The 13425-nt window shown below is 55.6% G+C and overlaps 5 protein-coding genes across 5 annotated transcripts, besides 2 other annotated features; 2 read left to right on the forward strand and 3 right to left on the reverse strand.

Annotated features, from left to right (window-relative positions):
* The first annotated feature begins 9 nt into the window (after positions 1 to 9).
* Positions 10 to 226: a sequence feature (possible transcribed region).
* Positions 227 to 988: 762 nt separating this feature from the next.
* Positions 989 to 1909, forward strand: CYME_CMI257C (hypothetical protein; the record flags this gene model as incomplete). Its single annotated transcript, XM_005536351.1, has 1 exon — positions 989 to 1909. One exon carries the CDS (start codon positions 989 to 991, stop codon positions 1907 to 1909), a length of 921 nt encoding a protein of 306 aa, XP_005536408.1.
* A 2010-nt stretch (positions 1910 to 3919) lies between these two features.
* CYME_CMI258C (hypothetical protein, conserved) lies at positions 3920 to 5593 on the reverse strand (the record flags this gene model as incomplete). The annotated part of the gene is made up of 1 exon (XM_005536352.1): positions 3920 to 5593. One exon carries the CDS (start codon positions 5591 to 5593, stop codon positions 3920 to 3922), a length of 1674 nt encoding a protein of 557 aa, XP_005536409.1.
* Positions 5141 to 7558: a sequence feature (possible transcribed region).
* Positions 7559 to 7815: 257 nt separating this feature from the next.
* CYME_CMI260C (hypothetical protein) lies at positions 7816 to 8466 on the reverse strand (the record flags this gene model as incomplete). The annotated part of the gene is made up of 1 exon (XM_005536353.1): positions 7816 to 8466. One exon carries the CDS (start codon positions 8464 to 8466, stop codon positions 7816 to 7818), a length of 651 nt encoding a protein of 216 aa, XP_005536410.1.
* A 413-nt stretch (positions 8467 to 8879) lies between these two features.
* On the forward strand, positions 8880 to 9305 carry CYME_CMI261C (hypothetical protein, conserved; the record flags this gene model as incomplete). The annotated part of the gene is made up of 1 exon (XM_005536354.1): positions 8880 to 9305. One exon carries the CDS (start codon positions 8880 to 8882, stop codon positions 9303 to 9305), a length of 426 nt encoding a protein of 141 aa, XP_005536411.1.
* Positions 9306 to 10727: 1422 nt separating this feature from the next.
* On the reverse strand, positions 10728 to 11522 carry CYME_CMI262C (NADH dehydrogenase I alpha subcomplex 6; the record flags this gene model as incomplete). Its single annotated transcript, XM_005536355.1, has 1 exon — positions 10728 to 11522. The coding sequence occupies one exon, from the start codon at positions 11520 to 11522 to the stop codon at positions 10728 to 10730; it is 795 nt and encodes a 264-aa protein (XP_005536412.1).
* Positions 11523 to 13425: the final 1903 nt, after the last annotated feature.

A 13425-nucleotide genomic window follows, 5' to 3' on the forward strand; every position in this document is an offset into this window, starting at 1 on the left:
TTGAATGCTGTGCGTTCGAAATGCCTCCTGGGGAGAAGAATTCCTGCAGCCATTCGGGAAGTGGCATCTGCGCTTGGCGCTTGTGATGCTACGCTAGCGCGCCAGATGCACGCCTCCTCGATGACATGCGTCTTTGATGCCAGCGTGCTACTCGTTCTTTAACGGGCATGAGAAGAAAAAACCTCGTTCGTCGAGTTCCTCGAATGGACTCTAGGCGGTCAGCGTCGCTATTATAAATCACTTTGCCGCTCGAACTGGTTGCACTGGAAATATCTAGTGGCTATCGGTATGCTGTAACAGAGGTAGAACCCGCAAAACCGAACAAGCATTCCAACGATGACGCCGAACGTGCCCAGGGGCGCTGCTGTTCGCCTGCGCAGAGCGGCGCGTGCTAGGCCTGTCTGAACGCGGGACGCAAACACATCCACATACGCGTACGCATCCATCCAGTGCATCAGGTGGCCCGCATCACCTCGCTTCTACCGAAACTGAACGCGTCCGCAATGAAGATACTTAGATTTGAGGTGAACCAGACACGCAACATCGGTCATCCATCAAACGCTTGCTGAGCACCGAACCGCTCACATTTTCCTAAACAGACCCAGATGGAATTCCTTTTTATTTTGCATACAGATGCCCTTTCCATGGGCGGGATCGCGTCGCTTCAGCGTTGTCAACGCTGCAGGCATCGCCTTGACGCTTGAATGATTGGCGCGCGTCGAATCAATGGCAATTCTGGCGATCCTGCAGCCCCGGTGGCGGCTGCTGTCCGGTATGCGTGCGCGGTATGCGTGCGCGGTATGCGTGCGCGGTATGCGTGCGGTAATTGGCGCGAGCCCGCGAATAACCGCCCGTAGACGCAGGTAAACAGCGTTATTCCAGCCGTCGATAGTGGCAAGTACGTTGAACCGGTGTGCGGGTGCTCCCGGAGAACCAGGATGTTTTCACAGGTTGCAGTGCGGTGAACGTGTATAGGGTATCAGAGCAAATGTCTGGTTACGCAGTCCGAGAGGACCGCAGTCGTCCTGCGTACGCTTGTCCAGCGTCCGCGGACTGTGTATACGCGCTGGATGCTGCCACACACTCGGCGAGGCGGAAGCTGCTGTCGTTTGCACAGTTTTGGGCGCATCAGCGTATGCACCAGCACCAACCTAACGAAAAAGAAATCGAACAAAGTGTGAAAGGGGTGGAAGCGCGTCCGGCTTGGACCAGGAGCGCTGACGAGGAACGGTGCGCGCCCTGGGAGCAGCGACTGGACAGGGCTTTCCACTGGAACAACCACGGCCGCGCCGACCTTGACCGGAACGCGTACCTTTACGGGTTAGTTATGGGCGACGCGTTATATCGCGAGAAGGCGTGGCTATCCGTACGAGGGACAGAATGGGCTCGGACCGCCGACAACGACGAGGTCCGCGGCGTCTACCGAAACATACGTTGTGACTGGGCGCCTTGCGGCGTGATGCTGCGTGACCTCACGGAACTAGCAGCACACTGTCTCACGCACCTAGATACCAAGTATCACGTTCCGCAAAGCGTTCGGACACAGTTTGGTCCAGGACAAGCTGTGGACATCCTCGACGGCGAGATGATCTGGTATCCGGCGCGCATCATAGATGCAAGTCCGGGTCGTTTTCTAATTCGTTACGACGACGAACAGTGGTCACAGGAAGAATTCGATGAGTGGGTTTGGCGAGACAGTCCCCGCATTGCCCCGCGCGGCTACTACACTGCAAGCAAACGAAGTCTTCCGCAGGGCACATATTTGCCTCAGAACAACGCGAATCCTCCGCGAGACGAAGGCAAAACCGCTGCGATAGATGCTGTTTCACAAGGGCGTTATCGAGTTAGACATTATACAGGACGAGCAAACCGCAAACGAGCGTTGAATGCTTCCTTTTATCGCCGTTGAATTTCGAGCACCCTGCCCTGCTGGCCATGAAAAGCACTTTTGAGCTGGGATATACCGGGGTTGCTGGCCTAGGAACGCGCAACTGTGGGCTGCTATTCCGCAATGCCACGGAAATGAAGCCGCTGCTCCGCTCGAAATGATGATTCTCGCAGCGGCACTTGCCACGGGCGAAGAAACAGTGTCGCAGTTTGCGGCATTATGCCGGAATCTCCGGCCGTCCATGAACCACCGTGGTAAGAAGCAATTATCGGCGCTTTGTTGCCGGTCTGAGCATGAAAGTTTTCATCCAAGGCGGCAGGACTTGCTGGCGTTTTATCACGCGGTTGCGAGTGAGCCGGCATTGTTCGGACCGCGCGGCGTTGCCGACCGCTGGCATTTCCGCCCCCGCGTCCAAGCTTGAATTTATAACAATTTTCTGCGCCCTGGTGCGCATCACATCACCACAGCGAGCACAGTCTGCTCAGCCTGAATACGGAAAGTATCCAATTGTCGTCGTGGCATGGTTTGTCGCAAACACACTCAGAGGCAAATGCCGGAAATGGACGACAGCTCGAGCCCACGGCATTTGTACTCGACAAAAACGCTGCCGTAGATGTTTTCTCGGGAAGCATGCCTCGCGGGCAAAAACTGAAACGAAATACGTGACGTAGACGCTACGGAATCGTGAGACGTATGCGCGCTTCACGATGATTGCCTGGCGGTTGGTCATACCCGGACGGGCGACATTGGTGGCCTCGGGGGATGCACTGCACGTTCGAGCTCTTTCATGCGCGTGTGAGTCGCCTGGACAGTATGATCGGCCCGGTTGCGTCCTGAATACTGTGCAGGGCGTTACTTGGCAGCGCTTGAAACAATGGATGCCGCGTCTCGCAATGCCGCTGAGCCTACATGTTCTGGGACGAGTCGCTCCGAGGCGCATGGTCCTTGAGTCCAATACTTGAGGGCAATCGCCTTTCAGAAACGTCTTTACTGCGCTGGCTCCGCAGCTCGATTGCGAGCGAGGCGCTGTTCTGTGGAAAGCACTGAAAAGAGTGCATGAACTCCCGAAAATGCGAAACAAGCGGCCTGGTACCGCGATAACCCGCCAGGCAAGTACCGACGACAGCCGAGTTGGTGATTCGTACTCTCGCCCATAGTTTTGCTAACTTTGAGCCCAAATCAGCGGACCGCTCGAGTGCTGCTCGAGTGTCCCGATGCCATGCATTCATCCATCCATTCACGCATCCGACCGAGTCATCAGCTCTCGTGCCAAGAGCAACGCTGCGAGACGGAAAGTGATGCACCAAATCGCGTTCCACTTGCACCGTCAGGATCGCGAGACAAAGTGCGCACGAAGGCTTTCCATAGAAGCTGCGATAACATCAAAGAAGAACTTTTCAGTGCGGACCCGAGAACGTTCAACTTTTTGTGACCGTAGCACATCTGTGCCATCAAGGCATCGACTGCGCTCTCTCAGTGCACAGAACCTGAACGATATCTCGTATTCGCCCGCAGGATCAGCTACCTATTAGACCAGATGACATCTCGGCGGTGGCAGTAACTTATCAAACGCCAACATTTGGTTACATGGTGTGCAGTCGCATACCGCCATAGCAGCAAACGCCACGTGCCCGAGGGATTATCGCATCGAGCTCGGGGAGCATACGCCATTCGACAGGCAGCATGGATAAAGGAAGACAATCGATCGGCATACAGCCTCGCCTACGGGCACGGCATGTAGTGAACTTTTGTATCGCGTACCGAGGAGGCGTGCAAGGATCCTAGGGTTCTGGTTGCGCCTCGCGCACTGCACCTGGGGCCGCTTCACGCATCGCGATCAATCGTGTGCGTGTCGCGAGCGTCGCAGAGGGGGCGTCACGAACTGCTCGTTGCGGGCGTTCAGAGCGTTTTGCATGATGCATCGATTCGCGATACCTCAAGGCGCTGAGTAGACTCCGCCTCGGCATTGGTTCCCATACCTGGCCTTGCGCAGCAAGCGGATACTGCTATGTAATGCCGTCTACGCTGGCTCTACTGGTTCGCCTGAATGCGATTCTGTGCATCTCTGACTTCCAGAGGCCAATCCACCACGAATACAATGTAGCAAATGTAAAAGAGTGCTAGACATAATTCTCCCATAGCAAATCCTAACCAAAATCCATTGACACCCTGACGAAAGACAAATGCAAAGAGCGCTGCTAGCGGAACACACCCCGTCCAGAAACCGAGGAAGCTCGCAAGAGCACCAGTCCGCTGCTTCCCGATCGATTTGAGAATCCCCACACTCGTGTACTGCAAGCAATCCTGAATTTCAAACAATGATACGAAGAGCGCGGCCTGTGCAGCTCGTTCGCCGATATAAGCATCATTTGTGAGCAGTCGTGGCCAGCGATCGCGCGTGCTCGTCAGTAGGATCGCAAGAAGTATGCCGGCAACCGCGGCTACCATTAATCCCAGGCGAGCGGCGAGTCGTGCTGCCGCTGCACATCCCGCTCCGACCAGATTCCCGACCTGAACGGACACGCCAATATGGATCGAAAGCGGTAGCATAAAGCAGAAATAGACGGCATTCATAAGAACTGCCTGAGTCGCCACCGCATCTGCCACGGAACGATCTCCCGGATGCGGCGGTAAACGCGCGGCCATAAAGAGCGTGACTTCAAACGCGCCCCATTCCACGAGCACCCATGCGGTTCCGGGGAGTGCCAAAGCAAGAAAAGGTGTCCATTCTCGCCATAACTCGCGGAAGAGGGCACGCGGCGCTCCGTCATGAGCATCGTTCCCGGACGCCGGCACTGAAACGTACACCCCAGACGGCGACAATAACGAATGCCAACATTGCTCACCGAGGCGCCACTTGTACATCACGAGCGCAAGCGTTCCCAGGAGCGCCCACTGACTCAAGGCGAGTGACAGCGCTGCACCGCGGATACCCCAGTGCAGTCCCGGAATGAGCACGGTGTGGAAAAGGACGTTGGCAACTGCCGCTACGAGGGTCACCTGAATGATGGGCCTTACGATTCCCTGAGCCTGAAGGAATCGTTTCAGGACCTCGTACAGGATCATCGGAACGAGTCCGAGGGTGTACCATCGGCAGAGTGCTGTTGCCAAGGCTACAGTCTGATTACCTGCAGCAGCTGCAGCAGCAGTTGATAATGATGATGAGGCCGCCGCAGCCGTTTCCGGTGTGAGCAGAGCAGCAAGCACGTGTGGCGCCAGTCCGTTCCAGAGCAGCGCTATTAGTGGTGCAACGACGACAAGCTGAATGACAGCACCACGCAGTGCAACCAGCGCCACAGTGCGATAGTCACCGGCTCCGTACGCATTTGCACAGAGCGTATCCAAAGCGGAGCAGAAGCCCGCAACCAGCGCGTTTCCTGTGATGTTGACCAGTGCCAGACCTAGACCTATCGCAGCGAGAGACTCCGGATCAGTCCAGTGACCAATGAAAGCGGTGCTGACAAGCGTCAACGACGCCTGGCCAACGTACGAGAGCAACACCGGCAAAGCGAGCTGCGTGATCGACTGGATGAGCTCCAGTGCAGTGCGTGTACCTCTCTCCGTGCCGGCTTCGTGATCAACCAGCCTCTTCTGGCGAGCGACGGTCGAACGGTCCCCAGTCACTGTAGAGTCCGCTTTGCCGGTGGGTTCCATTAACGTTGGTTCCAGAGGCCTTCCTTCGTCGACCAGCGGTGGTTCAATCATCAGGCGCTTCTTGGCACCGTGAACCGTGCCGTCCAAACCCGACTAGGTCCAAAAGAGGCTTTGGGTGTTCGCGTCAACACCAGAGCTAGTCTCAGTTGAACTGAATGACCTCTATGAACGGCTGCAGTGGTTCGCGGAAACCACGACAAGTACGTCGTGAGCGTCGCTGCGGATCGCAGGCAACAAACGACACCTCGATATCATGCAATGTTCGTGTCTCTATGCCGTGTCCAACGCCGCGAGTGATACTTCGCTGAAGCTATCTATATCGAGCATTGCATTCCTGCGTACGTCGATGCATACGTAGTACGAGATGCTTGACGATTCATCGCAACATGATCCATGAATCTCCGCAGGCCCCAGTGGATACACGAAAGCAGCTCGTAAACGAGGTATCGAGCGAGATTTTTCCCAGTGCAAACAACGTCGACCATATCATTCACTGCTTTGGATTTCCTGTTCCAACCGGACGAGACCTCGTTTTCCGTCATGGAAGCATCAGGAACAAACACTGAACAAATGCTGATGTCCGTCATTCCGGTACAATCCGCCGTTTGCCAGGAAAAGCGCCTTGAGAACACAGCGATCGTACTGAAAAGGTTCGTAATAGAGGCGATGTTCAGGAAAACATCATGTTTTTCGCTGTAGAACGAATAATTCGATGCGTTGAAGCAGGTGAAATTGTGGAACTGCGATGTGCACCTTTGCAGTGTCCGTCATCACTCCAGGGGAACTAGTACTCGGAAGACTGCTCGCGGGTGTTCACGCTACAACTTACGAAAGCCTCGTTTCACCGAGCGCATCGGAGAATTGCTTCTGCTTGTTGGACGGGCAAATCCACGGCCTTCCAGGATTGCATTGCCGAAGTAACGCCGCGCAGAGACTTGCACGTCAACCGTGGTAACCATGACCACAGGCTGACGCTTCCAGTCCGGTATACGATGCTCGGGGTGAACGCCCGTGTCGCCTTAGCTCGGGGTACCTCGGACCCCGGTGCAACACAGCCAGATCATCCGAACTTTTGTGGAACATCGCAGTAAGTACTGCTTTTAGGGTAAAGTGCACGGCATCACAGATTTGATGAGGCCAAGTACGATACAAGTAATGCAGAGCGACCTGCGACACACTTCAGGTAGCTCTGTAATATCAATGAATCATTTCCCGCCAGACAGCGGACATGCCTGGCGAAGCACGGCGCTCATGGGCGTCCAGTCTCATGACACAGCACAGAGCACAAGGCTTGTCTGCGAGGCAAGAGGCTCGCCTACTGGACCGATTGGCGCTGCGCCCCGGATAGACATGCGTTCGTATCCGTTGGAGCGAAGCTCCGTGTAGGCGGACACGTGCGATGGTCGCCTGCCTCGCTTCCGAAAGCAAGCCTGCTTCCGCGGGAATTTCTGCTTCGATTCACTGATCTTGCATATGAAACCAAAGCAATATGCTGCATGCTTGAGGACGCACTCGGACTATGCGACATCACGCTGAAGCTTAACTTGTAGGCGGATGCTACATGCAGTGACCCTCATGATCTCACGGATTCGAGTTTGTATGCATCATGCACGTGGAACAGAACCGGTTCGTTTCTGCTTGCATTTCACAAAGGCATTCAACGGTACCGAGAGCAAGCGCATTTTCCACCCGGTTACGCACCCGTGAAAACTGACAGAGCACCAGCGTGTCTGGCATCTCGTGCGTTCACTGGCGGGCGGTAACCACCGGTATACTGCTGCGGCGTTCGAAGGGCTTCATGGTGCACTAGTGTACGCGGTTTCCTCAAGAGACGTACATCCATGGATCACCGACTAGACGTGCAGAGAACGCGCATACGCTTTCTGGGACGATCAGTTTGCGATTCACGCCTCCGCCTGGATGGATGTAGCAAGGAGCCGCGCAGGGAGCGCACATCTGCGACCTCGGACGATCATTTTTGCAATACATACCTCCAAACATCAAAGCTGCTCGTGTGTCCACCACTAATGAACCGGTTTTTGCCGCGCCCAAAGACCTTCCGATCCAGAAGACATTGCTCGTGCAGCCGCAATACCTTTACGCTCGTACGCACGATGTGTTCTGCACGAGTAGCAGATGCAACCTGGCTTCGACTTGACGCATCTGTTCTCGATATACGGCTGCGTGCAGGGCTTGGAAACCGCTACGATTTCATGCATGAGACGTCCTGCGACAGCAACCGAAACACCTTGGCTTCGGGTTGACGTCACTGGTCACCATGGCTGCATGAGCGTGTTCGCAGCATGTGTGCCCTGCTCTGCACAAGATTCGGAAGCAGGTCGCTCAACGTGCACGAGGCCATTCGTCTTCGCTTTGCGGCGCGCTCTTGGACTGAAGCCCCGTACCGGCGGAATCCGTGCCAACGGATACCACATCCGACTCGGGCGGTGTCGTGGTATCCGTCGTTCCATCAGTGGAGCGTTCGTTGAAAAAAGGGCCCTCATTGAGCCCTTTTTCGTAGCCAGCTCGAAAAGCTTGAATGCTTTCTCGTAACGCCCGGATGCGAGACTGAACGGCTTGCTCGAGAGACTGTGTTTCTCCGGGCGCCTCAGCTGGTGCCCCTGTTCTTGGTGCTCCAGCTGGTATCCAAGCTGCCACTTGTTTCCACTGCTCTTTCCAGAGCGGCGAAGCTGCTGCGCTTGCCGGGTCCCAGCTTCGCACACGTTCGTGCAGACTGCGAAAAGCTCCAGCCCAGTGCGCAGCGGTATCAGCCGGCGCGGCTGAATCAGCAGGAGCCGCAGTCGGCGCCGATCGAGCTCCGTAGCCCCAGGTACGAAAGTAGATCTGCACAAAGTGTCGCAAGAACTGCCAGCGGTTCTTATGAGTACTCTGTATCCAGTCCCTGAAAAGCGGTTCGTCGGCATCGAGGTGCTCCTGGGCCGCTAGAGCCCGTGTCTGGCCTCCGCTGGAGCCGTCCGTCGCCGTTCTCCGAACCGTGAGCGGCTCGTCTTCGTCAAGTGCTCGGTACTGGGCGCGCCATTCCAGGCGATGTAAGCGCCAACGTGCTCGAAGACGTCGACACTGACGTCTACAGAGAGCGTACGTCTGCAAGCAGCGCTGCTTGACTGCCCGCAGACGGACACGAACCCTCATAAACTCGAGGGCGCCTCGGGTTCATGAGCGATACTCCAAGGACGCTCAACGCCAACACCGGCATCGCATCCGAATGGCGCTGCTGCTACTGTTGCTGCATAGGTGCGGAGGCGAATATCTTCTAGCTCCCCGAAATGTTCATCCAGAGCTGAGTAGCGGCCTCCTGCCGCGCACATGCGTCGTTATGGTTGCGAGTGCTAGTGAAAGTGAAGCTGAAGTGGACCTGTTTGAGGAGAGCGCGAGTGATCAGGAGCAAGCGCTACCAGTGGCTGAAGCAGAAGCGACGGCGGCGGTACAGCGACTAGTTCCTCACGAGCACCGCCCAGAGGCCCCGCAGTGCTGTTACGTTCTGGAGATCGCATTTCAGACACCAAAGCACGCTTCATGGGTGCTTCGCTCCCTCGAACTGGATCCAGAGCTTCGACCTAGACTCGTGGAGAGGCACCTTGAGGTCACTGGCAATCAGTTGCGCGTCGCGTTTCGAGGCTGGGACCGCCGCGTTTGTCGCAAAGCCATCAACGCCTTTCTCGACTCGCTACATACTTCCGTTGACGTCCTCGAACGATTTCAATCAGGAGATAGACCTTGGGAATCCGGGGCTAGTGGTTAAGGAGGCCTGCCAGATGAAGCTTGTCCGGCTTTCGCGAAACGACGGAGGGATTCGGCGTTTTCGTCGCAAGAGAAGCGATGACACGTAGCGCCAAAGTTTGCCGTCAAGTTGTCGACTGGGGCGCCCAGAAGCAAGTTTACTGGAGCATCGCGTGATGGATAGAATCCGCATGAATCGCGGAGGAGCCACGTCATAAAAACGGACCAAAATGAGTACCCGTTGGTGGCCCGTGCCGAGTACCTGCTCGGAGGAGTTTCTCGTATCCAGTGCTTCCGTCCGGCATCGAATGGTCGTGCATCTTCTCCGGCGTACCACATGTTATCTAGGAAGTGAGAAACAGTCTCTCCGGTTAAGCTTATCGACGTCGGAAACAGACAACGGAAACTGTCTGGTGAGTTCCGCGGCCGCAGCTCCGTATCCATCTTGCCAATCGGATACATCGGAACCAGTAGCAATCCGTAGCGTTTCCGAGTACACAGGTTGCAATGTGTCATCACCAGTTGGAACCAGTAGCACTCCGTAGCGGTTCCGAGTACACAGGTTGCAATGTGTCGTCACCAGTTGGAACCAGTAGCACTCCGTAGCGGTTCCGAGTACACAGGTTGCAATGTGTCGTCACCAGTTGGAACCAGTAGCAATCCGTAGCGTTTCCGAGTACACAGGTTGCAATGCGTCGTCACCAGTTGGAACCAGTAGCACTCCGTAGCGTTTCCGAGTACACAGGTTGCAATGCGTCGTCACCAGTTGGAACCAGTAGCACTCCGTAGCGTTTCCGAGTACACAGGTTGCAATGTGTCGTCACCAGTTGGAACCAGTAGCACTCCGTAGCGTTTCCGAGTACACAGGTTGCAATGCGTCGTCACCAGTTGGAACCAGTAGCACTCCGTAGCGTTTCCGAGTACACAGGTTGCAATGCGTCGTCACCAGTTGGAACCAGTAGCACTCCGTAGCGTTTCCGAGTACACAGGTTGCAATGTGTCGTCACCAGTTAACAGTGATCGGCACCCGAGGGCGCTCCCAGGGAGACGTCACCGGAATGCGCAAACCTCGGAAGCCTCATGGGGTATCTTCAGTTCATGGTCAGAGTGCTACCTGAACTTATACTTCCTTCCGTCGCTGTGCAAAAGCTCGGCCTTGGCTACGATTTCGAATTAGATGACGCTTGAGCAGGAGCTCTTGTCCAACAACTGCTAGAGGCGCGCGTTGCCTCGACACCTGTCTTGTGTGCTGGTACTGGCCCCGCACACGCATTGCCTGGCAACGATACTCGCTCGTGAACTGTGCGATCATGTGATCCAAAGAAAAGACGCAACTCTCTCTCAGTTTTTGCGACTCATTGCAAGCCTCCTCGTAAGGACTCAGATGATGTCAACCACGCTCTGGCTCGTTCGCTCGCTTGCAAGTACGGCAACGGGCTTTTGCTCACATCAGATGACACTGATACGCGCTGTTCTCCGCGGCATTCGTGCGTTGTTGGTAGCTGCGGTTCAACTCGAGTTCCTTCGCCGTAAAGAGGCCATTCTGCAGCGCAAAATTCTGAAAAAGGCGCTCCTGCTCTGAACGCCACTTTTCGTAGTGAGACCAGCTTACAACCCATTCTGGTATGATTCGTTTCTGCCGCCACTCGAGTACTTTTCGCAGACGCATTGCCTGCTGGGCCTCAGACACGTCTCCATCCGCAGTCAAAGCTTTCCGACCGGCAAGCGTCCGCCCCTGCTGATGAAGCCGTTCCTCGAACTGCCGCACATACTGAAGAATGTGGTGGCGGCTCTTCCACTGCGCAATGATTTCATTCAACTCCTGTTTTCCTCTGAAGATCAGAATATCAAGGACCTGTGGGTCGCGTATATCACTATTGCGCTCGAACTGGTCTCGAATCACCGCTTTAAGCGTGTTATAGTCCTCAGCGAGCGCAAAGTCAATACGCATCTGAGGAATTTGACGCAGAAATCCCCGGTATAACGCTCGCACTTTAGCCTGGGCCTCCTCCAGCGTAGCTGAGGCATCCACGGTCGCGTCGCGTCCACTGGCTCCGGTCTCGGTGTAGCTTGGCCGGTTCACACCCCGAGCTCCAACCACAAGCACGGGGTCGGAGCCGTCAGGAGTAACACTACTGGTTGCTGCAGCCCGGCAGAGGCTCGGGGAAGCAGCAGAGCGCAACCCCGCTGCAGCTCCCTTCTGCAACCTGTTCAAGCTTGGACGCACATGCGCCTGCATCCTGAGCACTACCTCGTGTTTGCAAAACGGCACACAGCAGATAAAACCAGACTACTGTGAAGCAGAGACGACTGCTAAAAAAGGCACACTAGCAACTGCGTTCTATACTTGCCAACGCGACCAGGCACTGGCGACTAAGAATCGTTGGTATCGATTTCAGTGCCTTCGCTGCGCTTTCGATGTGCAGTCGTATGATCAATCGATCGAGCTCTGGGTGTAAACAGTACGCTCGCCATTATCTGACCTGACCTGCTCTGCTCTGATCTGGACTTTGTGTAACGTGGAGGCTTCTCCAGGTGCCGGTGGTCTCTATTCTGGTTCCCAGGGCGTTCGCACTTCCGTGGGTCGCCATGCTGGACAGGTCGTTCTTACACGATAGGAAAGCAACGCGAGGAATACGAGCATCGGCGTCAGCGAGGAGCTGGCATCGGGCGAGCTTCAAAGGTTTCCCTTTGAATATGTCTCGGTCTTGCGCGGCTCGTGATGATTAGACTGCGTAAAGGCGCTCATGGAGTCGTGTTAGGCGCAGGTCGGGATGCGACCGGCGCGACAGATAGCTCGATACCGAGACTTTGCGTTGTAAGCGCTGCCCCAGATATTCTACGTCGTAAACGAATCACCTGTTGACCGTCAAAGTCTCCACACAGTTTGAACTCGAGAGTCGCGGAACCCTGGGAAACGCCGGGTATTCCCGCGACCGGAACGCCTAGAGGTCTGACGTGCTTGGCGCGCTCGGGCGCCCCATCTGGCAAGAACTCCCGATAGCCTGCACTCCTCGTGATAGAACGGGCTATTGCTTTGCGTGATACACGCACAACCCGTCTAGAAAATGGAAGTTGGACCGGAATCCAGCGGTGTAATCTGCAGTGCGGGGGTCGTGCTTTCGGTAGCATGGCGTGTGGTGCATGCGCCGAGGCCGTGACGCTACGTTTCAGGAGATAACGAGTTGGCAGAATGCCGCTGGCGCTGTCGGAGATGGCTCGCTGTCAGCGACTCGCTCGCAGTGAAAACTTATTTTGGAAGCTCCTCACCGGTGGATAGCAGCCGCGTCGATGGCGTTCCGGCTGGCGCAAACGAAAGCTGTCCGCATTCGCATCCATAGAAGCGATATCAAGGGCAGCTTATTATTTCCGGACGACTCTGAATATATCGAGCTGAATGCATGGGCAGTGCGGCGTTCACGTACGCTTCAGACCTCGTGAACATGCCTCTAGAATACTGGGCTTTGCGATAGCATGCGTTCAGGAATCTCAGTACAGGTTGCGCTGAAATGCTGGGTACCTTTGGGCGTGTCTGCCTCTACGCATCATTCGTGCATCGTGCTGGCGGCTCCAGAAGTCAAGAGCAAGGCCTCGTCTTTGTACCATGCGTTACGGAGGACACCGACCTTAACAAAACGGTGGGCATGTACACTGCGAATCAGCATGACCACTAAAATTGCGGATATGATAGGAAAGATGGGTCCGTCTTCCTCGTACCCGCTTTCGACACGTTTCATGTCATCAGCGTGCGCAATTATGAGCCAGTGCTCTTCTCTACTTTTTGGGGGCAACATCCTCGCCCGTGTTTCATAAAGGCGATCGCCACTTTCGCGATGGTCACTCTTCTCATACTCGTCCCTGCTTTCGAGACTTTGCATGCCATCCGCGAGCGCCATCCTGGCAAGGTTTCGTCTCTAATTGCCGCAGCAACCTATTCGCCCGTGTTTCATGAATCTGAGCACCATTGCAGCGAAATTCATTCTGGGACGCTAACGCCGACTCATCTGGCTGCGACTCGCTCTGCTTCGTGTCCACAGAGTCCACGACATTTCCAGATCAGTCAGGAGAGCTTCAGAGAAGCCATCTACCCTGCATCCGTATCGCCGAGAGACACCTCTGCGGAGCCGCTACCGGCCCTCAGC

Source organism: Cyanidioschyzon merolae, chromosome 9, assembly GCF_000091205.1.
Source record: "Cyanidioschyzon merolae strain 10D DNA, chromosome 9, complete genome".
NCBI lineage: Eukaryota > Rhodophyta > Bangiophyceae > Cyanidiales > Cyanidiaceae > Cyanidioschyzon > Cyanidioschyzon merolae.